The sequence below is a fragment of the Kogia breviceps genome, chromosome 11 (genome assembly GCF_026419965.1).
Source record: "Kogia breviceps isolate mKogBre1 chromosome 11, mKogBre1 haplotype 1, whole genome shotgun sequence".
In the NCBI taxonomy this organism is placed as follows: Eukaryota; Metazoa; Chordata; class Mammalia; order Artiodactyla; family Physeteridae; genus Kogia; species Kogia breviceps.
Genome location: NC_081320.1, coordinates 59,020,806 through 59,048,004, shown reverse-complemented (window position 1 = coordinate 59,048,004; position 27,199 = coordinate 59,020,806). Strand labels below are relative to the sequence as shown.

The 27,199-nt window shown below is 37.2% G+C and overlaps 1 protein-coding gene across 1 annotated transcript in view; it reads right to left on the bottom strand.

Moving 5' to 3' along the window:
• Positions 1-6,527: 6,527 nt before the first annotated feature.
• The window catches only part of ASB3 (ankyrin repeat and SOCS box containing 3), a 98,859-nt gene continuing 78,187 nt past the window's right edge, over positions 6,528-27,199 (bottom strand). The window contains exons 9-11 of the mRNA XM_059078953.2: positions 26,540-26,673; positions 8,977-12,110; positions 6,528-8,819 (exon numbers count right to left, since the gene is read on the bottom strand). Coding sequence (XP_058934936.1) covers positions 11,905-12,110; positions 26,540-26,673 — 340 coding nt within the window. The 3' untranslated portion in view covers positions 6,528-8,819; positions 8,977-11,904. The remainder of the gene's footprint in view (positions 8,820-8,976; positions 12,111-26,539; positions 26,674-27,199) is intronic.

Sequence of the window (27,199 nt, the reverse complement as noted above, 5' to 3'; positions counted from 1 at the left end):
TCGCTTCAGACTATACTACAAAGCTACAGTAATCAAAACAGCATGGTACTGGCAAAAAAACCAGAAATATAGATCAACGGAACAGTATAGAAAGCCCAGAGATAAAACCACACACATATGGTCACCTTACCTTTGATAAAGGAGGCAAGAATATACAATGGAGAAAAGACAGTCTCTTCAATGAGTGATGCTGGAAAAACTGGACAGCTACATGTAAAAGTATGAAATTAGAACACTCCCTAACACCATATGCAAAAATAAACTCAAAACTGATTGTAGACCTAAATATAAGGCCAGACACTATAAAACTCTTAGAGGAAAACATAGGCAGAACACTCTATGACATAAATCACAGCAAGATCCTTTTTGACCCACTTCCTAGAGAAAGGGAAATAAAAACAAAAATAAATAAATGGGACCTAATGAAACTTAACAGCTTTTGTACAGCAAAGGAAACCATGAAAAAGATGAAAAGACAACCCTCCGAATGGGAGAAAATATTTGCAAACAAAGCAACTGACTAAGGAATAATCTCTAAAATATACAAGCAGCTCATGCAGCTCAATATCCAAGAAACAAACAACCCAATCTAGAAATGAGCAGCAGACCTAAGCAGACATTTCTCCAAAGAAGATATATAGATTGCCAACAAACACATGAAAGAATGCTCAACATCACTAATCATTAGAGAAATGCAAATCAAAACTACAGTGAGGTATCACCTCACACCAGTCCGAATGGCCATCATTTTAAAAATCTACAAACAGTAAATGCTGGGGAGGGTGACAGGGAACCCTCTTGCACTGTTAGTGGGAATGTAAACTGATAACCCACTATGGAGATCAGTATGGAGGTTCCTTAAAAAACTCAAAATAGAACTACCATATGACCCTCCAATCCCACTACTGGGCATATACCCTGAGAAAACCATAATTCAAAAAGAGTCATTTACCACAATGTTCATTGCAGCTCTGTTCACAATTGCCAGTACATGGAAGTAACCTAAGTGTACATCAACAGATGAATGGATAAAGAAGATGTGGCACACATACATATAATGGAATATTACTCAGCCATAAAAAGAAACTAAATTGAGCTATTTGTAGTGAGGTGGATGGACCCAGAGTCTGTCATACAAAGTGAAGTAAGTCAGAAAGAGTAAAACAAATATCATATGCTAACACATATATATGGAATCTAAAGGTTCTCAAGACCTTAGAGGCAGGACAGAGATAAACATGTAGACATAGAGAATGGACTTGAGGATATGGGGAGAGGGAAGGGTAAGCTGATACCAAGTGAGAGAGTGGCATGGACATATATATACTACCATATGTAAAATAGATAGCTAGTGGGAAGCAGCCTCATAGCACAGGGAGATCAGCTCATGCTTTGTTCCCACCTAGAGGGGTGGGATAGGGATAGTTGAAGGAAGACACAAGAGGGAGGGGATATGGGGATATATGTATATGTATAGATGATTCACTTTGTTATACAGCAGCAACTAACACAACAGTATAAAGCAATTATACTGCAATAAAGATGTTTTAAAAAATAGTAGTATCTCAATAAATAGGGAAAAGATGAATTTTCTAATAAATGTTGTTAGAATAACCAGATAGTTTTACAGAAATCATTAAAACTGGATCCAGGGAGTTCCCTCGTGGCGCAGTGGTTAAGAATCCGCCTGCCAATGCAGGGGACATGGATTTGAGCCCTGGTCTGGGAAGATCCCACATGCTGCCAAGCAAGTAAGCCCGTGCGCCACACTCTGAGTCTGCGCTGTAGAGCCCACAAGCCACAACTACTGAGCCTGCATGACGCAACTACTTAAGCCCACGCGCCTAGAGCCCGTGCTCCACAAGAGAAGCCACCGTAATGAGAAGCCTGAGCACCACAATGAAGAGTAGCCCCCGCTCACCGCTACTAGAGAAAGCTGGTGCATAGCAATGAAGACCCAATGCAGCCAACAAAAAAATTTTTAAAAACTGGATGCATTCCTCCAACCAATATGAAAAGATGTTCCATTAGAGAAATGCAAACTGAAACTATACTGATACATATTTCTCACCTATGAGGTTGGCAAATACCGAAATGTTTGACCACTTTCTCTAACGGCACTCTCATACATTACTGGTATATACTACTTACCTATGAAGGGGAATTTGGCAGTATCTAGCACACTTGCATGTGCATTTACCTTTTGACACAACAATCCCACTTCTAGGAATCTTCCAAAGTGAAACTGGCAAAAATACAAAGAGCACGAAGCTGTTCACTGCAGCACCCGTTGTAACAGCAAAAGACTGGAAATAATCCAAATGACTGTCAATAGGGGAAAGGCTGAATAAACCATGGTATATCAACATGGTTGCTGTGAAGAGAAATGAGGACTATCTTTATATACGCTTATAGAATTATCTCCAGGATACATTATTAAGTGAAAAAGATAGAGGAAAACCGTATATACTATTCTTTTATTTATCTAAGGAAGGGCTTTGAAAATACATGCTTATGTTTAAAACAAACTTTAAAAAACTATAAAAAGAAAACTTCCCTTGGGAGAGTGAGAAAATAGGATGAACAGGGGACAGAAGCCAGATTTCTCTGAATATTTTTTTTTTTTTACATCTAACTCTGAATCACGTAAACACTCTGATAATTATAAAGCAAAATTAAAATTTAAAAATCCTTAGAAGACTGAAACTGAAACACATGATCCCGTGCATTCAAGTGACTTTAAAACATAGCAACTTGACTGTATAACCCTAGTGAGATATACCTAAATAACAAAAAGAACTGACAGGGAGGAAAATTTTTTAACGTTTTTACTAATATTATTAATGATAGTGTAGAAATTGTTATTGTGAGACTACTGTGTGTGACTCTTGTATAAAACAAATGGGTTATAGTTTGCACCACTGAGAAGTAGGATTTTCAGCATATAATAAAGGAAATACACAAATGTAAGATTACTGAAATTGAATTTTAAAAATGTAGTCCTAGATTTGAAGTGTATCAATTTGCAGAATATGATGAATGGAATTAACATATACTTACTTCTTAGTTCTGTTCACTGAACAAACAATGATCAAACCAGTAGAAATGAACACCCCTAATGCCAAGATTACTCTCTATGTGTATTATAGTCTATATAATACCATTTCTGAAAAAGCAAACAAAGCTCTTTAGAAAAACGGCTAATTCCGGGTCTGAGGAAGGAAATATACAAAATAAACCTGGAATATCTTACCATCAGAAAACAAAGTTACCAAATACTACTTAAATGCTAGTTTAAAATGAGACAATGAGTATCAAGAAGGGTAATAACTACAACGGATTACAATACACACAAAAAAATCCATGTTTATGTTAATGTTAAAAAAAACCTTATCGATCATCTTTAAAAGACATTAGAGGGACTTCCCTGGTGGTCAAGTGGTAAAGAATCTGCCTTCCAATGCAGGGGACACGGGTTTGATCCCTGGTCAGGGAACTAAGATCCCACATGCCACGGGGCAACTAAGCCCATGCTCCACAACTATGGAGCTCACTCACCTCAACTAGAGAGCCTGCATACCTCAAAATACAGAGCCCACGCACCCTGAATCCTATGCACCACAACTAGAGAGAGAAAACCTGCACACCACAACTAGAGAGAAGTCTGTGCACCCCAGCAAAGAGCCCTGAGCCACAACAAAAGTTCCTGCATGCCGCAACTAAGACCCGACACAGCCACAAATAAATAATAATAAATCAATCTTTAAAATAATAATAAATAAATAAAAGACATTAGAGAATCAATTCATTATCCAAATGAACCAAGCATTTTACTGTTTTTCCTGTATCTATTAGATGTCAGGGTAACCAAATACTTAAGGGAAGTTCTCTTTTTAAAAGTATGGCTTTTATTATGGCTAATAGATAAATAAATCTATAATTAATTAATAGATCTAGCTAATGATCACCAATGGCTGCCAACATCACTAGGAGAGATAAAGTACTCAACATCTATCAAATAGTACTGTAAGGAGAAAAAAAAGTGTATGAGAATCAAATGTGAATCTGATCAAGCCTCTACATCCAGGGTTGATTTCATCATCTGTGCAATCACCCAGGGCTCTGTACTCAAAAAGACCCCATGTTTGGTTTAATGTTCTGCTGTCCCCATCTTGAAATTTGAACAATGGCCCCATATTCTCATTTTACACTGGGCTCTGCAAACTATGTAGCCAATCCTTGTCTACATTTGCCTACCAATTTATAGGAAGTAAGTGTAGTGAATAAAAACATGGCTATACCAAATGTAAGACCAAAAACTATAAAACTCCTAGAAGAAAAAGTCGGCAGAACACCCTTTGGCATACATCGTAGCAATATTGTTGGGGATCTGTCTCCTAAGGCATAGGAAACAAAAGCAAAAAATAAACAATTGGGACCTAATTAAAGGAAACCATTGACAGAACAAAAAGACAACCTACTGAATAAGAGAAATTATTCTCAAATGATATGACTGATAAGACATCAGAATCCAAAATATAAAACAGCTCATACAACTCAATATCAAAAAAACAAACTAGAATAAAAAATGGGCAGAAGACCTGAATAGACATTTTTCCAAAGAAGACAAAGAGATGGCCAACAGGCACATGAAAAGATACTCAACATCACTAATCATGAGGGAAATGTAAATTAAAACTATAATAAGATATCGCCTCACACCTGTCAGAATGGCTATCATCAAAAAGACAACAAATAACAAATGCTCGAGAGGATGTGGAGAAAGGGGCACCCTGCTGGAGGGAATGTAAACTGGTTCAGCCAGGATGGAAAATGGTATGGAAATTGCTCAAAGAAAGAAAAATAGAACTACCATATGATCAAGCAATTCCATTCCTGGGTACATATCCAAAGAAAATGAAAACACTACTTCAAAAAGAAACATGCACCCCGATGTTCTGCTCAGCATTATTTACAATAGCCAAGATATGGAAGCAGCCTAGGTGTCCATCAACAGATGAATGGATAAAGAAGATCACACACACACACACACACACACACACACACACACACACACACACACACACACACAGAGACTGGAATACTACTCAGCCATAAAAAATGAAAATTTGCCATTTGTAACAACACTGATGGACCTGGAGGGTATTATGCCTAGTGAAATAAGTCAGACAAATACTATATGCTATCACTTATATGTGGAATCTAAAAAATAAAATAAATGAATGAATATAACAGAAACAAACACAGATATAGAGAACAAACTAGTGGTTACCAGTGGCAAGAGGGAAGCAGTGGAGGACACAATAGGGATAGGGGATAAAGAGGTACAAACTACTATGTATAAAATAAATAAGTTACAATGATATACTGTACAGCACAGGGAATATGGCCAATATTTTATATTAACTTTAAATGTTGTATAAGCTATAAAAATACTATGTAGTATACCTTAAGCAAATATATTATTATAAATAACTATTTCAATAAAATAATTAATTAATTAAAAGTTTAACTATTAAAAAAAAAGATGTCTACAAATTCTTTGATACTCCTCCCTTCAAAGGTGGAGACTAATTCTTCCACTGCAGTCCCAGCTTACAGTTTGAATGCAATCTCACGACAGACCCCTAGCCATAACCACTCAACAAGCCAATCTTGAATTCATTACCCACAGAAACTGTGTGAGGTAAGTTAATTATTATTTTAAGCTGCTAAATTTGAGGTAACCTATTACACAGGAATATATAACTAAGACAAGAAAAAACAGAGGATATGTTAAATGACAGCATGGGTATGCAGTCAGCAAAATTTCAACTGTGGGAAACTCTATAAGAAAATAACCTAATACCTTCAACCAAAAAATTTTAAAGAAAAAAAAATAATCACGTCACAGTGATATTTTTGGATCCGGATTTAAGCAAACCATTTAAAAAGCTATAGAACAATTAAAATATGTAAATACTGACTGGATATTTGCTATTAAGAAATTATTCATTTTTAAGGTGGTATAATGATGGTACATTATGTTTTTTAAAAGGGAATCTGTGACTTCTAAAGATATATACTAAAATATTTAACAATGTTATATCTGGAATTCACTTCAAAATGCTATGGAAGAAAGGCAATTGGTGGGGAAAAGGAAATAAGAGTGGGCATGAGTTGATAATTATCAAAGCTGGGTGATGGGAACATGGAAGTTCATTATAAAATTCTCTATTTTTTATAGGCTTAAAATTTTCCATAATAAAGAGATAAAAAAGTATGCACTTGCATCAACACACATAAACAAATACCATATGACATTTAAGAGTGGGCTTAATAAAACCAAATAATTACAAGCAAGATGAAGACCATAAGGATTTGAATGTTTTATTGTCTAAAATAAAGTAAATAATTTTTACGTGTCAAAACTAAAATCCAGACTACACATTACTAACTAATGCATCTATTTATGGAACTACTCTGGCTTGCAATTGATATCTTTGGCACATATTACTTGATCCAATACTCCAAAATAACCTCAAAAGTATTAGGCCTTCTTTTTAATTGTTTGATTCAAATCACAGTCATATTTAAACACCAGATGGACTTTCTTCTTCACCTATTCCATGTTAGAAAAAGAGCACCTTATAATGACTCATGATAGACTTTTATCATCCACATAGAAAAGCAGTGAAGAGAAGGTTATGCTAACCATTTGACGGTAAGAGACATAAACAGATGCTATTCACAAGTCTCAGTGTGCCAATGGCAATTACCACCTGTTCTGCTTCATCTATTAGTGCTATGCATGAAAAAGAAGCCAAGAGACAGAAAAATCATGCATACACTAATTTTTTACTGCAACAATGGTATTTTAAATTCTTTCATTAAAAACATACACAATACATAGTTGTAACAGGGTAACTACATAACTAACCTGGGCTGAGACCAGATGACTAGCACAGTTCACAAAGGTCTCACCTCCATTCTCTTTTCCTGTACAAAGAGGAGGAAGGGGTTGTTTGCTTTAGGCAGATGTCTTAGGAAAACAATCAATCCAGAAATGCCTCATTATTTTTCATTCCTACCAACTCAAAATTTGTCATAACTCATGGCTTGAGCCTGGCTGGAGGTATCATTAACATGATAAAGAAAAGGCTTGATCAGGTACAAAATTGTAAAGGTGGGTTTGATTTTAGCTATGATAAAACAAAAACATTCCTCAAAGCTGTATACAGATTTTTAAAAACCTTAAGAGGAAGAAAATATTCCAACATATAACAGAAATACTGGGTCTGGATGATAGGACTATGGCTCCGTCTCTCTTCCTCCCTTTTCTTGCTGAGTTTTAAGATTTTTAAAAAGACTTTAAAAATTTTTTTAAAGATATATATTAGCAAAGGGACAGGTTAACAGATGCCCCTTACTTAAAATGTTTTATTCATTAAATCAACTGCAGAAAATATGTACTTAAAATCTGTGCCTAAAGTATATGTTTCCATAAAAAATATAATTCAGACTGGCCTCCTCTCAGTGTAAACTACTGACATGTTATTACAAATAAGACTATACATTTTTCTACCAATATGTCACAAAAATACTAAGCATAATCAGTTCCCTGTCTCAGGAAAACCACAGGTTTCTATTAACTCTAACAAAAAAAGAAAACAAGTTTGCTTACTGCCAGGTATTATGTTTCAATGACCACTTGTCATTTAATAATAATAACAATAACAACAATAATAATAAATACAGATGAAGATAAACTGACTAATTTAGCCTCAAAGAGAAAAACAAACAATGGAAGAGAAAGCAAAACAAAAAATCTCAACAGTTGCACACAGGAATATTATATTTTCCTTAAATGTTTTGTTAAAAAATGAAAAAGGATAAAAATCACCAAGTGTGTTTACAAAACTACTATGATAGTCTCTAAGCCTTCAAACATGAGCCATATTTATCTTACCTGAAGTCATAAACACCACCTTCTCCTAGAGAGACTGTGTAGGTATAAACTCAGAGATCCAGCATTAGCTCTAAATATTGATAGAATATAGCACTCCTTTCCTGATGAGGGGACACCCATCTTTCAGATAAACTACCCAGGTCATGTAGAGTCATGAGTAATGGTATCTCTTGGTTTGGGCTCTTACCTACACATAGTCTTGACACCTCAGTTATGTGTGACTAGCTGCTTGGGATAAGAGAGAAGGGCGGAGGCAAGTGCTCTAGCACAGGAAATTCAGGGGAATTAATAGTACCAAAGGTGTTTCTATTATTACGTTCTCAGCTCAAAGGTAAAGTTTCAGAGATCTCTTTGGCTTACAGATCCTCTTTAAATTGAGTATTTGGATAGGCCAGCAGGCTCAGCTTTCATTTACTTTATATAGAGGATGAACCCATGAAATTGGAAGGCAGTGTGTAGTTTTACTGGTTAGTCTCACAAATTGTTAGATCTAAAACACTTGATCATAAAACTGGAAATGGCTACATTACTAGCAACTTCACTAGCCCTTCAACCAACCACTCTCACTATTTAAAACCTTTCCGCAATAGTACTAGGGACCTGCTAGCAATAATTGTACTGAGAGTGCTTCTTCAAACAAATATTTCTATGACCAAACAAGAAATATACTTAGGGGAATATACCTCCAAGAATATAGAGGAGTACAAAAATGAAAGGCAAACTTTTAAACAGATTTCCTCAACTTCTTTCTATACCCCATGCTGATGAAACCAAGTCCACTGTTCCAGAGAAGATACATAGTTATTTACATTCTTGGGCTTCCCTGGTGGCGCAGTGGTTGAGAATCCGCCTGCCGATGCAGGGGACACGGGTTCGTGCCCCGGTCCGGGAAGATCCCACATACCGCGGAGCAGCTGGGCCCGTGAGCCATGGCCGCTGAGCCTGTGCGTCCGGAGCCTGTGCCCCGCAACGGGAGAGGCCACAACAGTGAGAGGCCCGTGTACCACAAAAAAAAAAAAAAAAAAAAAAAAAAATACTCAGAGGTCTTGAAACTCTACCTGGCACGATACTTGAAGATCTATAAAACATGATCTTCATACAGGTTTACAGATAGACTTAGATGGGAAGAACAGATCTAAAGTTAGAGATATCAACTGATCACATGACATAAATATGACACTTAGGTTGCCTGTCAAAGATTATGAATGTCATAGGTGGTCATGGGACAACAGAAGTGTATAATTGATCTGGGAAGTAGGGCCACCAGAAAGCTGCATATCAAGACACTTGCTACTTGGGCAAAAGGGAGAGGGAAACGAAGAAACAAAGTTCAATGACTATAACTATATACAATAACACAAATGAATCTGAAAATGTGCACAAAAGTAACAGGAAACAAAAGACAGCATAGTGGATGATTCCAGGAAAAACTGATTTTTGGTGCTAGGACCCAGAAGAGTAGTTACCCTTCTGGCAAGAGCACAGTGACTAGAAGGGCCACATAGGGAACTTCTGGGATGCTAATAATTCTGTTTCTTGAACTGCATGCTGATTATGCAATGTTTTCACTTTGTAAAAATACAGTTGACCCTTCAACATGTTTGAAATGATGCAGGTTTACTTATACACAGATTTTTTTCAACAGTAATACTACAGAACTAACACAATCTGCAGTTCATTGGCTCCATGGTTGGATGAATCCATGGATACAGACAGTTGACTGTAAGTCATATGGAGATTTTCAACTGTGCAGAGGGTAGGCGCCTATAACTCCCATGTTGTTCAAGGGTCAACTGTAATCTGTCTGTATACTTATGATTTGTGTACTTTTTAAATATATGTTAAATGTCAATAAAAAGTTTACTTTAAAAAAAAGAAGAAATGATGTCCAGATTACCACTATTACATCAAATGATCACAGAAGGATGTCCTATGACAGGAAGGATCAGCAGGAAATATACTTAAAGGACAACATCAGATCAAGGAAGGGTAAACGCCTGACAACTGTTATTAAAACCAATTCGCGTCCTGCTCTGGATATGTACCACCATTAGAAAACTACTGTATGGAGTTCTTCCTCAGGTTCACTGTGACCTTAAGAGTATTAAAGCACCATGGTGCATGCAGGTCAGAGCTTAAAGTTCACACTAACTGGATGTATCATTTTGATCAGAAGCTGTGACTATAATTTACCTGCCTTTAGGTACTTTTAGATTAGACTTCTCACTGAGTCCTTGTTATTAGTCATAAAAATCATAAACATTATATTATAAAATACTCTAAAAGAAAGATGCATTTATACAGTAAGTAAAATCATTTATGTTTTAAATACTAAGGGTTTTTAACGTATCTGAAATATTTTGAGATTTTTAAGAATAAAAGCTCAGTAAGTTATGAGTAGTTGAATTTATTACATATTTGAACATGAACAAAAACACATGAAAAGATTCACCCTCAAATGTAAATATTCTATGTACACTGGACCCTAACAAAAAACTGGTTATGTTAAAATCAGAGACTTAGGGTTTGGAAAAATACAGACATTTAAAAAATATTACATAGTACATACTTTTTTAGAATTTAGTAACTATCAGAATTTCCACCTGTTTTTCCATATCCACCCTTATCTCTGCCTGTATAACTACAGTCAAACTCTATCCCCACCCCACAGGCAGCAACTACAGCTCTAATCTGTGCTGAATTTAGTCATCTCCCTGGACCTTAATGTCTCCATCATTTGGTACGCCATCATCACTGCTTTTACCAAATAGCAAAAGCCTATCAGAGATGAATCTAGCTAACCCACTCCCATCTATTTTAAGTCACAGGATCCCAATAGGACAGAATACCTGCCCTCCTTTGGACTCCATCTCTAGCTGTCTATCACAACATTAATGCATTCATAACCTTTCTCTCAAGACTACTGCCCACAGCCTCTTACCATAGCTCACCTGATATGGTGTTCAGTCCTCTCTGACTCTAGATTCATATTGAGCAATTGCAAAACCAATGAGGCAGTGTCTCATTAACCTAGGATGTTAAGGTTTAAATTTCATGGACTATTTGATAATACATCCAGATAGTAAAAAGAAAACACACTATAACATTAATAGAGCTAGCAATCATTGCTTCATAGGATCAAAGGTGCCCTCTGATTTGGAGGCTGAATGGAGCTTCAGTTTTATTTGATATCGAGCAACTCAGGAATACATACCTTTCTTTAAAGATGGTACCAAAGAAATGTCTCTCCCAGTCTCTTAATTAATACTGTGTAAATGTGGTAAAATGCACATTTATCTCAATACCAACCTAATTTTTTTTTTTCAACCGAGCATATCTTTGAGTTTAGGTCTGTTCTTGCCTTTGCAGAAACAGGAATCTTTTTTAGACAAAGAGAGTATCAAGGAACTGGAAAAAAAAACCCAGCAAAATGATTCATTTTCTATAGTCTTTAAAGAAAGAAATCTACCCTGAGTTTACCTGTGAAAAGCCAATGAATTTGAACTGAATTAAGAGATGAGAATAGAATATAAGATAGTTCTTTTATAAATATAAGAGAGTTCAACTACACTGTATGTACACTTCCAGTGAAGTTTTATGCATTCCCTTCTAAACGCTAGCCCTAGGTAAACACAGAATCATAGGTGGAAACAGGCCATGTTTAGCCACAGTTCATTAACAGAATAAAGCAGAAAATGGTTAGGTAATTTAAAACATAAAGTGTACTGATGATAAAACTGCAATAAAGTAACATTAGTGAGGTTTATACTTTTTTACCAGGAAGCTTAGTTGTAAACATTTGCATTAAACTACTGCCCTCTAAAATCTAACCAACCACACAAACAAAAATCATCTTTTGTGACGATAAAATCGTGAAGAATTTGTACTCCATGGCTCCTTATCTTGGTGGTTTTCAGAGTAAGACATGACCTGTGTTAAGTAGCTTCACTGATTTCTCCATCTTGAATAACTGCCAGTTCTGGAACTTCATTCATTCTCAAAACCTCTGCATAGAGCAAATAATCATGTAGGCTTCTGGGAAGTGGCAACTGACATATAAAACTGTTAGATCGTAGGTGCTCTGGTTTTAGACTGGACCGAATTTCCAAACGACAAAGGTGGGTCAGGGATGGAACAGAGGCTGGAGAAACAAATAAAAACAGGAAGATAAAAATGTTTGAACCAGAAAGATATAACAGTACATTAAGGTAAATGCCCCTTTTTCCCCCACATCTGCGTAGTAGAAGAGAAGTGATATGTTACTTAGACTTACTTTTGAAAGAAGATTACTTGGGCCAGGATGACCAAAATAAACTTTATTTATTTATTCTTTTTTACAGCCTTCACCAGGTTCTTCTTCCTCCGATTTCTGGCCACACATTCCAAAGTCAGTACCCAGGGCCATATAAAACTAAATGTTCAAATTCTAAATTTCTGCCAATACCAGTTCGGACTTAAGAAATGGGTGATCTAACTTTAGAAATGATAGAAGCACACAGTAGCAAACGTTACTTCCCTCTTACTCTCATTGCAAATAGTCTCCAGACGTACCACATTCAAGTGAATAAAAATGTAGCTTACATAAGTTTTGCTCTTTTATCTATGATACAGAATGAAATTTTAAAATTGACACAGAGAGAAAAGAACCATCTATCAAGTGCCTACTATGCTGTATGCCGATACACATCCTCTTTTTATCTTCATTAACCCTGTGAGATAGATATTATCATGCTCTCACAGAGGTAAGAAAACAGAGATTTAAAAAGAGGTTTAAGTAACTTTCCAAAGGTCATACATCTAGTACATGGTAGACCAGGATTCAAACTCAAGTGCATATGACCCCAAAATGTGCATGTGTACGCACACATGCTAAAACCACTGCTTACAAAAGTTAATAACCAATTAAAGGATAACCCACATACGCTTGATTAAGAATCGTAAGATACTGGTTTTGTTTTCCAAGATGAAAAGTGTTAACTAAAGAAGTTAATGTCCATGAAAACTAAGAGCACTAAGAACAGCTAGTGGTTTTATGTGAATCAAATCTAATGCCTTTTATTAGTCCAAGAAATCTTTTGTAAATCCCTGTGAAATGTACCAATGATTAACAGGCCAGGATCAGAGCAGCAGAGACAAGCACTATCAAGAGCCCAGCTGATATAAAACCAGCTGGTCTGACTCCAAGTCTAGGGTTCTTTAAACTGTAATAACCCACAGGGCCTGAGACATGCTAATTCTCTAACATCTTCAACATCTTCCAAACCACTGAAGTTAGTCCATCATCTTACATTTTAGTTTCAGCTTACTGGTTTAAGTTTAGTTTAGTTCATTCAGGGTTTGGGAAACTCCTCAATCCATAGTGTTTCAAAATGCCAAATAAGAAAAGCAACAGAGTTATCTGATTTTGTACATAAAACCTGAGTTGAAGAAGAGTATTTCCTTAAACCATGAGTCACATAGACTCCCCATTATAAACAATAAGACTACAGAATCTACAATATATAGCACATTTACTTTCACTGTTTCCATATTCATATGGTTTAAATTTTAACCTTTTCTGTAAACTTAAAGGAAGAATCATCATTCTCTCTTCTAAGATGAGAAAACACAGATAAACGGAACACTAGAGAGATTAGCAGGAAACCACATGGAAAGCATGCTCAAACTGCAAACCTCCACAGTTTTCCAAAGGAGTAGTAAGCAGGTTCAATTTCAACACGTAGGTTGCCCATGTTCAACTATTACACATAAGGAAGCCCTCTAACCCACTGAGATCAGGAACAATAATTGGTCCTAATGTTACTGGGTATGCACAAATGTAATAAAAGTTTTAGAAATGAGCATAACTGATTCTGGGTAAGCACAAAACTCAAGGGGTAGGGACAAAAGTATGTTGGCATACTGGAAAGTAGCCTATCAGCTGCAAACCCTGAGCATGCCATAGGCATAGTCAAATGCGACTGACAGAGAAAATGACAAGACTAGGTTGTGTGGATCACAGTGAGATTGGTTAAGAGAATTTTTACTCCTATTCAGTTAAGAGTTTAATATGCATCCTGTTAAACTGAAATCTCTTCATTCTGCACATTTTTGTTAATGTAGATACTTACCACACACCCAGAAGGAAGACAAAGGATGGCTGTGTAACCTGGAGGAGAGCTGCTCACTTGGAGCTAAGGAATCCTTAACACTTCTCCAGCTTCACCAACTTGACAGGCTACACTGACTTACAACTCCTCAGGCTGACTGTGGAGTGTTCCTCTGCCTGTCCCACAGCCTCCTGCAGTGCAGACAAGCCTTTCCAAAAGGCCATCTGACTACATCACTGCAGCCCTATCTTTTACAACTAAATAAACCATTTGTTTGTTTAATGCTGACATGTGTGTCGAAACTTAATCATCTGTGATCAAGCCAAATTGGACCTACACATTTATTATGGAAAGCTTAAGTGACTTGCCTGTGTTGACATCATACAGCAACAGAGCTGACACTAGATCCAAATGATTTGACCTCAAGTCTAGGGTTCTCTAAACTGTGATAAGCCCAAAATAATTCTTTAACAACTTCTAAACCACTGAAACTATCATAAGTTTTGGGAGATCTTTCCATTTAATAATAGAAAAGGAAAAGGGTATAGCTACTTCAGTTACTGGTTCCAATTTCAATTGCACCATTTTGGTTTTCTTCCTGTGAGCAAAATAAATCGCTGACCTGATGAACAATTAGAGGTAAGAACTATATTCATTTGAACTTGAGGGAGTCTTTCACCTATGGATTATTAACACAGACAATAATATACCCGTCAGTGCCATCTTAGTTTAATATGCCAGTGAATACCAAGGGAACTGTATAATCATATATGCAGTATTTCAAAGCACACAAAATTCCTATGAAACTTTTAGTGATGCATAGTATTTCCAGATGTGTTGTTACCAGGCTGAGAGAAGATCAAGTCATGCCTTGAATTTATAATATGGAAAAGCCCATGGGACTTCCCTGGTGGTGCAGTGGTTAAGAATACGCCTGCCAATGCAGGGGACACAGGTTCAAGCCCTAGTCCAGGAAGATCCCACATGTCATGGAGCAACTAAGCCCACGTGCCACAGCTACTGAGCCTGAGCTTTAGAGCCTGTGAGCCCCAACTACTGAGCCCGCGTGCCACAACTACTGAAGGCCTGCGTGCCACAGCTACTGAAGCCCGTGTGCCTAGAGCCTGTGCTCTGCAACAAGAGAAGCCACCGCAATGAGAAGCTTATGCACTGCCAAAGAGTAGCCCCCGCTCGCCACAACTAGAGAAAGCCCACATGTGGCAATGAAGACCCAACGCAGCCAAAAATAAATAAATAAAATAAATTAAAAAAAAACAGATTTAAAGAATCATACATTTAATATATATATGTATAAAATATGGAATAGCCCAGAAGCTATATGTAAAACATAACTTTCATGAAAACTTGTTAAAATCAGATTTTAATTTCTTAAATAAATCTCTCTTTTCCTACATTATGGCACTGATCATAGTCTAGACAATGATGTCTGAAACTATGCTATACTTTTTAAGTCACTTTTCTGACCCAATCAGTTTCAAATTAGTAGTTAAACCCAGTTATCTCTGAATCTGTTAGATAAGCAACTTTTAACTATTTATTTCTATATATATAAAGTCTTCAATTTTGTTAATTTTGTTGTACATACACAGAACAATCAAAATAGAAGGCCACATGTTCTATGGAATTGTACTAAAATCAAAACAATGATCAGACTAAACCCCACAATTCTTAATTCATTATTCTTGTTAATGCCAAGTTTACTATAGCACAGAACTACATGTACATCATACACACCCATTATCTATATTTCCTACAACCATTCATCTCTAGCCTGCCCTCATGCCAATATTCAAATGATGTATCTGCCTAGACTTTATTTCTATGGTTCCTCTGCATGGTTTTCTACGTCAAATGTATTTATCTGACTTTTGGGCCATCTACTACAATGTGTATTATCATCATTAATATAATGTCTTTATGGTTCCATCCTTTTGTTCCCAGTCCTTCTTAATTTATTTGTACAGTAAATTTGTACAGTACTTGTATTGTACTTGTACAGTAAATCTTTCCCACTGACTACAACTAAAAACTTGGACAAAATTTAAAAAGCAACAACCTGAGGACTCTGAACAACAAATAAGAGACAGATTAGGGCAGGAAATCAAAAAATAAAGAATGACCAGCAGAACAGCAATGAATGGAATGAATGGAAAGAGCACCACCCAGTAATAAGCCTGGAGTTGGAGTTGATGAGCCATTATTCACTAGTTGTGTGACCTGCAGTAAGTCATTTAAATGCTCTTTCAGTTCCTTTTCTATGAAATGGGAATAATACCTCATCTACAAAATGAACATAACTGACACCCCTCTGCATCAAAAGGTTGTTGATAAGGCTCAAGTTAGAACACACTTGCAAAAGCATTTTATAAACTGTAAAATACCATACAAATCCGAGGCACCATCTAATCTAGTGATCTCCAAATGTTTTCTGACTGCACACCCAATTAGTGAGGAGTTTTTGAGTACATAACCCCAATGTGTGGACATTTACGTACATATAAATTATATATGTATACTATTAAATTAACATCTATACTAAGTACAAATAAAATTAAAAGAATAAAATGAAATAAGGTACATATTTAAAATAATTTCATTTACCTATTAACAGTATAAAACCCTTTTTACTTCTGCTAAATATGTTAATAATAATATTTTAACAAAAGCAAGGTGACTAAGGTTCATTAATTTAATTTGTAGTGACATGACAAGTCCAAGATTTGGTTCTAGGCCCTATCTACTGATGTAGATAAAAAAATATTTTACAAAAACCATATAGATTCAAACGGGAGGAGTAAATTGTGGTTAAGCTGAACTAATCAGGATACTAACTTATCCCATCTAGCAATTATGCAAAACTTTTATCAAAATTCAACTGGTAAATTTCTATTTTTCTTGGTATCAATCAGTTTACAAGCTAATTAGAAAGTTTCGTTTTTTCACATTTTTATTAAATGCATTCAAAATCTAAGGAAACTGTTTCCAAGTATTTTAAGTGTGTCGATACAAGAGTTCTTCTAGGTGATGCATTGTTTTTGGCAAGAAAATCACATAACAATAGAAATATTTCCCAGCATCTGTTTTCGAAATCATCTCCCCATAGCAAAGTTTCTTTCAGAAAGTCGTTTGCTTTCTCTCAGTTAAAATATAATTTTTACCTTAAATCAACAGAATTTTAGGAAATATGTACTAGGTTTCATACTATTCATAGCTATTTATTACCAAGAAAAAAAAAGTTTAAGAAAATTGGAAGTTTTATTTTTGCAAAAGAAAAGTACATAATTCATTGTTAAGTTCAAGGATTCTTTTTTATATTGTCACAAGATAAAGAGCAAACCTCTGGATTTTAAACAATAATCATGGTCGCTCCCATCTCATCATAAAGTACTACAAAGACTATGTATTTTAAAGGTCATGTTTTTATAAAATTAGTCACAACAGTATTACCTCATGCAATTCTGGTTTCAACTCCTTTCCTGTATTAGCCTATTAATGATGCAATAAACTCCTTTCATGTGTGATGTTATCTCCATTTCCTCACATTTACAGAAAAGTAGGCCACTCTATCAGCAGTCAGTCTTACACAGCTTTTCCAAAAAAACATTTTTCTATTAAATAAGTCATTACTGTTGCAAATATACCCTTTCTGGTACATATTTCCTTTAGTGGCTCTCAGAAAAGTAACATTATTTATATTTTCTTACTGAAACAGAAACTTAAAAAAACCCTAAGCTGAGACATGTTATAAATATTATATATCTTCTTCCTACTTATATATTCCTATTCCATAGCTACTTCCTACATACTTCCTACTTGCAAGGTTATATTTTTATTCTTTTAACTCTTTAGCAACATTTTCTATGCTTTCAACAATATTTGCTAATAAGAAATGCATCTTACTTTGTCCCCTATTATTTCAGTCTGTTTTACTGTGGCAGCAAGAACATGCATTTCCTCAAAGGTATGTAACATTTTCTCTTTTCACTATTGAATAAGCAAATTTAAAAGGAGCTCTAAGCATCTGTCATTATGTTTAGTATACTTTATAAAAATAATGGACTGAGCAACATATGACTTAAATATTGATGAAAAAATCACAGGTTTGTCTTTATGTTCTGGATGCTTAGAGTGTCTTGCTGATTATATTTTCATTACCTAATATCTCAATGCACACTACATACTAACATCAAGGCTCACTGTTAACATTAGTAGAGGTGAACAATATTTCATTTTTTTAAGGTGAACCACATTTTAAATACTTTTCTTGATACTTTTGAACTTCTCGTCAGCTCAGCTTGGGTGGTCAGCTTTTTTATAATATGACATGACTATCTGATAAGCATAGGAGTGTAGGGGTTCCCTGGTGGTGCAGTGGTTAAAATCCGCCTGCCAATGCAGAGGACATGGGTTTGAGCCCTAGTCTGGGAAGATCCCACATGCTGTGGAGCAACTAAGCCCATGCGCCATAACTACTGAGCCTGTGCTCTAAAGCACATGAGCCACAACTACTGAGCCCATGTGCCACAACTACTGAAGCCCGTGCACCCTAGAGCCCATGCTCTGCAACAAGAGAAACCACTGCAATGAGAAGCCAGTGCACCGTAACGAAGAGTAGCCCCTGCTCACCACAACTAGAGAAAGCCTGTACGCAGCAATGAGACCCAATGCAGCCAAAAATAATTAATTAATTAAATTTAAAAAAAAAAAAAAAAAAAAAAAAAAAAGAGGGCTTCCCTGGTGGTGCAGTGGTTGAGAATCCACCTGCCGATGCAGGGAACATGGGTTCGTGCCCCGGTCCGGGAAGATCCCACATGCTGCGGAGCGGCTGGGCCCGTGAGCCATGGCCGCTGAGCCTGTGCGTCTGGAGCCTGTGCTCTGCAACAGGAGAGGCCATTGCAGTGAGAGGTCCGTGTACCACACACACAAAAAAAGAATAGGTAGTGTAGCTCTATGATTATTTTGTTGGTTCACTTGTATTGGTACCTTTGGTATTATCCACATAACACGTTATTTTCACAGGAATCTTTTTAAGCCGCTTGACCAATTTTTGAGAATTGGTTAAGTTAAAACTAGATGATGTAATCACAGGTCCACTGAACAGTCAAAGATGAACTACAATTCACTAAGGTACACCAGAAGTATGGGTGCCAGGTCACCCACTTTGGGAAGTGCGACCCTAACCCATATAGATATGTAGGTACAAGGCACTCGGCCATGTGTGCTAAGTGGAAAAAAAAAAGATGAAAGCTCAATTCGTACAACTACCTCACTATTAGAGAAAAGATAAAGTGAAAGGGAACTTAATCAATGATAAGCAATTTCATCTTCCTCTCTCCCACCTTTAGGATGCCTCTCTCTGGAGCCTGGAATACTTGAAAATTAAGTAAAATCATCTAGCCTAAGCATTTTCCTGTGGTAATCAAATGAAAGAATGAATCATGGTCTCAGGATCTCTCAGAAAATAAAAATCCATTCTTCATTTCCCTAACTTGTTTAGGGAACTATAACACAGCAGTCTGAGACAATAAGAAAAAATTAAGTTCAATATTATAAAGTAAATTTTAAGTGCTTCCAATACCTTTCCATAAAGTTCTCATGAACCCCTGTATTCTATCATAAACCAATCTGCCTTCATCTAGAACACTGTCCAGAACACTCTCTTCACCTCTTGTCCTCACAGAAGCCTGATCATCTCCCCAAAATTACTTCCTTGACCGATTTCTAAGATATAATTTTCTCATTCTTCCACATCTTGTCACACTTATAAAGTCTAAGTGGCAATTTTAGCATTCTCACAGTTCTTCTGCACCACCTTCAGACCCACGTTTTTCTGTCTTTAAATTCCAACATACACCACTTACTATTCTTCCAGAGTGTGCTCTCTCTTACTACCACTATGCCTGATCGTTAATATTATTGAGACCTTGGGTCCCAACTCCTCCTGCAGTCTAGTTTATCAGTTCCCTTTCCTTTCTCATATCTTTTCTTATTTGGCGTTCATGGGCCCATCACTGATGCTATTTTATTTTATCATCCTCAATTCTTCTGTACCTGCTCTGACAACCCCCAGATCAATCTAACCACTTTCCTTCTTTCCAATACAGAGAAAGTAAAGCAATGCTGGGGAAAAAATTACCATAAAACGATATGAATGAACTATACCACTTCCAACCTCCACTTAGGCCCTCAGTGTTGCTCAGCAAATCTCTTTCACTGGTTCCCAGTTTGCCACAACAAGCATTCTAAATCAAGTCTCTGCTACCAAACTCTCACTTCAGTTTCCTTTTTAGCAAGATTTTACCTCCTACTCCTAAGTAAAAATAGGAGATCTTCTAGGCTCTCTTTCTCTGAGTTTCTAATACTCAAACTATAAACTTATCTACATCCACCCCACCCTCATCTCTCTTATTCTCAAAGGAAGGGGCCCATTTGAGGCTAATCCTCCCTCTGGCTTATCTGAAATCTTATTATATAAACTATTGCTTTTATCTCCATATCTTTAATGTTTTCCTTAAATAAACTGAGACCCTTTAATCTATAAAACATGTTCAAGCCTCTCTCACCTTAAAAAGAAAAAGAAAATTCTGCCATGACCCTGCATCATTCCTTTTTAGCCATTGCACTAGAGAACTGTTTATTTTTCACTCACAGATTCTAAATCACTATCTGATACATAGTTGACATGTAATTAAAAAACCCACTTACTAAGGAATTAATGTATATAAACAGCTAGATTTGTAAATGCCCACCTACAGAAATATTTACATGATAGATTCTCTTCACTAAAGACTTCTGCTTATGGTCCATATTTGGAACTAAATAAAATTACAGATGAGTGCTTAAAAGTTCTCAAATGAACAAGCTATCAAAAACTAAAGCTTCTGTCCTAACTGCCTTTCCACCCTAAAATAAATATTGGGGATATGGAAAATAATTTTCTTTTAATTAGGATATAGCTGTCCCAGGGGTCTGCCAGCACACATATCTAATGTACATATATGGGAAGAGTAAAATGGGTTTTCAAATAATATTGGTGACCTAATACCTAAGACACTTAAAAAATTGTTTTAATTGCTCTAGAGCAACACTTTCTCCTCTCTTAGCTTACCAACAGATTGCTGACAAAATCAAAGCAGCTTTACCAGCAAAATGTCCCAGCAAATGTGGATACAACTCATTGGTACCTAGTTTAGTAAGGATTTCCCCACCACATACACACAGACACAAACAAAAAATAAAATCCACCACTTGGATTTATAAGAGGCTGTGTGAAGCTAAAATAAAATTATAAATGGGCAGATGGAAACTTACTAAAATTTTAAGTTAACTATAAATTTCTCTTTAAAAAAAAAAGTTTGGCTCTTAAATCCAGTAATAAGGGCAGCCTGCAGGACACTGTTAATCAAGGCACGATTCGCTTAAGCCATAAACATGGATAGTATCTGGGAGGTCAAAGTGTCCTACTCTACAAATAGAAGGTCACATGCTCAATTTTTAAAGATGAAAGGTAATTACTAATGGGCTTCTTTTTTTTGGCTGCATTGGGTCTTTGCTGCTGCACACAGGCATTCTCTAGTTGTGGCGAGCGGGGGCTGCTCTTCGTTGCGGTGCACAGGCTTCTCATTGTGGTGGCTTCTCTTGTTGTAGAGCACAGGATCTAGGCATGCAGGCTTCAGTAGTTGTGGCACATGGGCTCAGTAGTTGTGGCTCACGGGCTCTAGAGCGCAGGCTCAGTAGTTGTGGCGCACAGGCTTAGTTGCTCCATGGCATGAGGGATCTTCCCGGACGAGGGCTCGAACCCGTGTCCCCTGCATTGGCAGGCAGATTCTTAACCACTGCGCCACCAGGGAGACCCTTACCTCTGCTTTTAAGATCACCTGTCTCTTAAAAATATGTTCTCAACTCAATCTACAGGACAAAAGAGCTACACTCTAATACTTCTTAGGTAGTCTAATTTTGAACTCACTGCTCACTACTACTTATTAAAAATTGAGTGGAGTGTTACAATGTTTAGAGAGAACTGCTCAAAAGTGCACACAGGTCATCCATCCCTCCAGATATTATAAATCTAACCCTGGTCAAGTCAGAGCAACAGAGACCTGAGAACCAGGGCCCACTTAAGAACTACTTTTATTGAATTATACCTTGGTATGACAGCAACAGTCCACACTGAAGATTGGTAACATAAAATTCCAAGATGCCACGGCTACCAAGATGTTGCCTAGGAAACTGTCCATCACAACATCCAAGAATATCTGTACTTCTGAGCAATGAGTTTGTTTTATCTTGTGAACTCTGTAACCTAGTATCAAGAACTAGAGAGCTCACTCAGAGCCAAATTTACAGAGTATCCATAGACAAGTTTCAGATTACCATGATAAGCTTTCCCTAACCCCATATTTTTCTTTTGCTTCCACTTTTTTTTTTTTTTTTTTTTTTTGCGGTACGCGGGCCTCTCACTGTTGTGGCCTCTACCGTTGCGGAGCACAGGCTCCGGACGTGCAGGCCCAGCAGCCATGGCTCACGGGCCCAGCCGCTCTGCGGCATGTGGGATCTTCCCGGACCGGGGCACGAACCCGTGTCCCCTGCATCGGCAGGTGGACTCTCAACCACTGCGCCACCAGGGAAGCCCCTGCTTCCACTTTTAAAAAAAATTATTTAATTTATTTATTTTTTATTTTTGGCTGCGTCAGGTCTTCGTTGTGGCACGCAGGATCTTTTGTTGCAACGCTCAGGCTCTTCATTGCAGCGTGCGGGCTTCTCTCTAGTTGTGGCATGCAGGTTTTTTCTCTCTCTAGTTGTTGTGCACGGGCTCCAGAGCACGTGGGCTCTGTAGTTTGTGACACAAGGGCTCTCTAGTTGAGGCGTATGGGCTCAGTAGTTGTGGCACGTGGGCTTAGTTGCCCCGCGGCATGTGGGATCTTAGCTCGCCAACCAGGGATCGAACCTGCGTCCCCTGCATTGGAAGGAGGATTCTTTACCTCTGGACCACCAGGGAAGTCCCTGCTTTCACTTTTAACTTCTGTTTTACTGTTTTGTGATAATCTATATGTATAGACTGTTTTAAATCCTGTTTAGAACAAAGCAGAGGAACAGTGAAATGAATAGATCAAGAGAGTTTCAAGGAGCCATTACAGGATCCTTTGTACGATCCAGATCCACGTAATTCTCTGGATAGAATTGTTCATATTTGATCATTAAAGGTGCAGGATGAACTAAAGCCAAGTGCTTTTATCCATAAGAACATAATTAATTACCTAGACTTGATCTTGGTCAGTTGGGCAGGGGCTGGCAAATTTTTTGATTAAGAAGTCTATTGCTATGTGCGCTTAAACTGATGTTTCTAAGAAGTATATACAGGCACGTGATCAAAAAATTGTTAACTGCAACCAGTCAGTAAATTTTACCTGGTATACATTTCCTTTCTAATACAAAAGAACTTTTGAAGACAAATCTGAGTTAATGATTAAAAGACGAGCAGCAAGACTGGTTGTCTTTTTTATTTATAAGCTACCAGGGCAAGCTGCTATTCCCTTAAGGAGGAAAAGGGAGAGGAAAGGAGAATTTCGAGTGAGTATAAGGCATCTCCAAGACCTGAAAAGGGCTTAGGAAAGAATGGAGAAAATCTTTCCCTTGGGATAGATACTGGTATACCTAAAGAGCTAGGGAGCTGAAAGTATCTAGGGGCTTATAAATAGTGGCAGAGCCACAAGAAGCATCTTTCCGCAAAAATTTAAAGAAATATATTGACAAGGCAGATTTTAATACCATGATAAGTTACTGGAGAAAGTGAGGTGAAATCAAGACTGTCATACATGTAGAGAGGTAATCAAAGAATTGTTTTTCTGCACTCACTCCCATTGGTATTAAAACCCTGGCCATGCTTCTGCTTACTAGAAATCCTCAACTCAAAATCCAAATAAAGGAGGGGAGAGTACAAATGACCAATACACGGAAACTGAATGTCCTGAAAATCGAAGAAAAAAGGGGAGCTGGGTACATCAAGACAGCCTTGAACTACAGAAAGGAAGAGAATCACAATCCCATTTGAAACTCAGGCAACTGAGCAGACGGGCATATTTTTCCTTTCCAGCCTTGCTAAAATCTAGCATTGTAATAGCTCCCATTACCTGCAGAAGAGGAACCACTGAAGAATATTCTGAGAGACCAATATAACTAAGAGGAAGAACACAAGTGTTTCCTAAGTAGTTTGCAATACGAACAGGGTTAAAAAGTCTTCCTGGTATAGGAATAAAAGGCCTTTGTAACACTGGACAACGCAAGAGTCAAGGTGGATCAGGGTTTCTCAACCTGGGCACTAGTGACATTCGGGCCAGATAACTTTGCTGTGGGGGGCTGTCGTGTGCACTGTAGCATATTCAGCAGAACCTCCCTGAACTCTATCCCCTAGATGGCAATAGCACCCCTACCAATTGTGACAACCAAAATATCCCCTGTGGGGGGCAAAATCACCCCTGTTGAAACCTCCGCTATGGATGAAACAAATAACAAAGAGCTGCCAGGGATAACTCACTTTCTTGGTAAACAGCACTCCCAAACCACCTCACATCCTGAACCAGGAAACAGAAGGAACACCAGGATTTGTAGGAAAAATGATAAATTCAAATTCTGGATATGTCAGAATGTGGGACCAAGTGGAGATGTCCAAAAGTCAGTTGGATATATGGGACTGGAACCAAGAAAAGAGGCCTTGGCAAGAGAAATAGACCAGAAAAGTATTAGCTACATTAATACCTTTGAAAAAGGCTTTTGTCAGCCAAACTAAAATCCTCTTAAGAGATGATGATTATTACCCTACACAAGCTCTACCTAGTGCCTAATTAAACAAGAAGCCCTTGATCGATTTACTGCAGGATAATGTACTCATGCACAATTCTTACCTTCATCTGAACAAACTTGCCATATGTTAGAGTCTTCAAGGTAAACTCTCACATATCTTTACTAATTGATAGGTTGCAATAATCTTCCCATTTGGCATATGCTCCTTCTTTTTGACTTTTTGTTCCCAAATCCATTGTCCCATATTCTATCAATTAAGAAGTAGGTACTTCCTCTCTGCCACTGCACATATATAATTAGCAAAAGCAGATGCAATTCTCAGTTTTCTAACATTATCATTAAAGAAATTCTGTTCTGGAAGGCTCAGAGACTCCAAACATATTATACTTCATCTTCAACAAGAAACCTCACTAACAGTTTGAATACACCTCAGTTCAAGAGCATATTTTCCTGAATGTCTTTTTTTGATTGAGAATATTTACTTAAATGTAATCTCCCAAGAAATTAGAAGACATTTCTACATATGTGTAAGTTCACTTGTTAAAAACCTATTCAATATGTTTTATGAAGAGTCACATTTCATGTAAAAATAGCAATGAAGAAATAATTTTCCTAACTTAAGACATAATCTGGTTAACAAAATACGTTAAAATAAATCTGAATAATAGAAACACTGTGCATATATTAAGTTTAGTTTAATCTGGTTTCCTTGTGTAAAATCTTCTACTGTACCCTCTTTATTTTTTTAGCTAGCTTAAAAACTTTTTTTAAAGTGAGGCTAAGCTGATAATTTAAAATAGTAATTTAAAATATCAATCAATTCACAGAATTTCCACCAAGCTCACCTCCACAGTTATATCTTACCAACACACTGGCATACATTCAGTAAGAAAAGGTAATGATAAAGAATGGTTGATACTTCCTTTTAGAGATGATAAATAATATAGAGAACACAAATCAACATACACTCCAAAGAGGAAAATTCATTTAGCATTTTTCTAACCACAAATTAAATATTTACTAACAAGATTTTTAGGACTCAATTTTGTTTACATAACTCTTACTAAAAATAAAAGGATATCATCAAAATATCAGTAAACACCTGCTATTTACATGCTCCTTAGGCTAAACTTACAAAACCAGATATGATTTTTGTTGAAGGGAAATTACTATGACCTCCCTCACAGTCCCATCCTTTCCCCACATAAAGAATATGCAGGGGACTTCCCTGGTGGAGCAGTGGTTAAGAATCCGCCTGCCAATGCAGGGGACACGGGTTCGAGCCCCGGTCTGGGAAGGTCCCACATGCCGCAGAGCAACTAAGCCTGTGTGCCACAACTATTGAGCCCATGTGCCACAACTACTGAAGCCCGAGCGCCTAGAGCCCATGCTCTGCAACAAGAGCAGCCACCATGATGAGACGCCCACACACTACAGTGAAGAGTAGCCCCTGCTCACCACAACTAGAGAAAGCCTGTGCATAGCAACGAAGACGCAACGCAGCCAAAAATAAATAAATAAATATTTTTAAAAAGAAAATGCAAATGATGCCCAATTTAATATATGTTCTCCAATGACTCATCACTTAAAATTACAACATAGCTAAGGAAGGAAGAAAAGAAAAGGTAGTGAAGTGTATTTGAAAATTGTGCTTTCTTACCAATATGTTGCTGTAGAGCCCAAGAGGAGTTTGAGGCACGAGCAGAGAGCATCTTTTCAACAGCTGGAGGAAGCCTCCTCCAATTAGTAAACTCCAAAGTGAAGATAAGGATGTCATCGCTGATTGAGTCAATCCTATATTGGCAAGATATTAACACAAAATTAGACACAAAATACACCAAGGTTCACCCTGAAAACAAACACCACATACCTATTCTTACAACATCTTGATGTGGAAGGCAGACAGAGAACTGCAGCACAGAAAATATTCATGAAACTAGAGGCAAGTTCAGTGGATATGAAAAATCAGCTATAGTTGCTACAGGAAACTGAAGTGACTGTGTATGTTGTTGTCCAATGGATGATAAAAGGAGTTTCTACTCTTACAGAGGGTAGGAATTTTCCTTCCCATTCCCCAGCAGCAGTGGTAAGAAAAGACAGATTCAGTGTCACTGACATTAGTGGATGTGCCATTATTTCCTCCCAAATGGACCATCTTGCCAAATCTAGATTGGTCATCCTTACAGACACATAACTTAACAGTACTGAAAGGATAAAGCCCAAACATCCAAAGCTGTCCCTAAACTGAGTGTATGAGAGAGATGGCTTGTTTCTGATGAGCTCTCAGAGATGTACTACAACTGTTTCTCCTATAAGAATC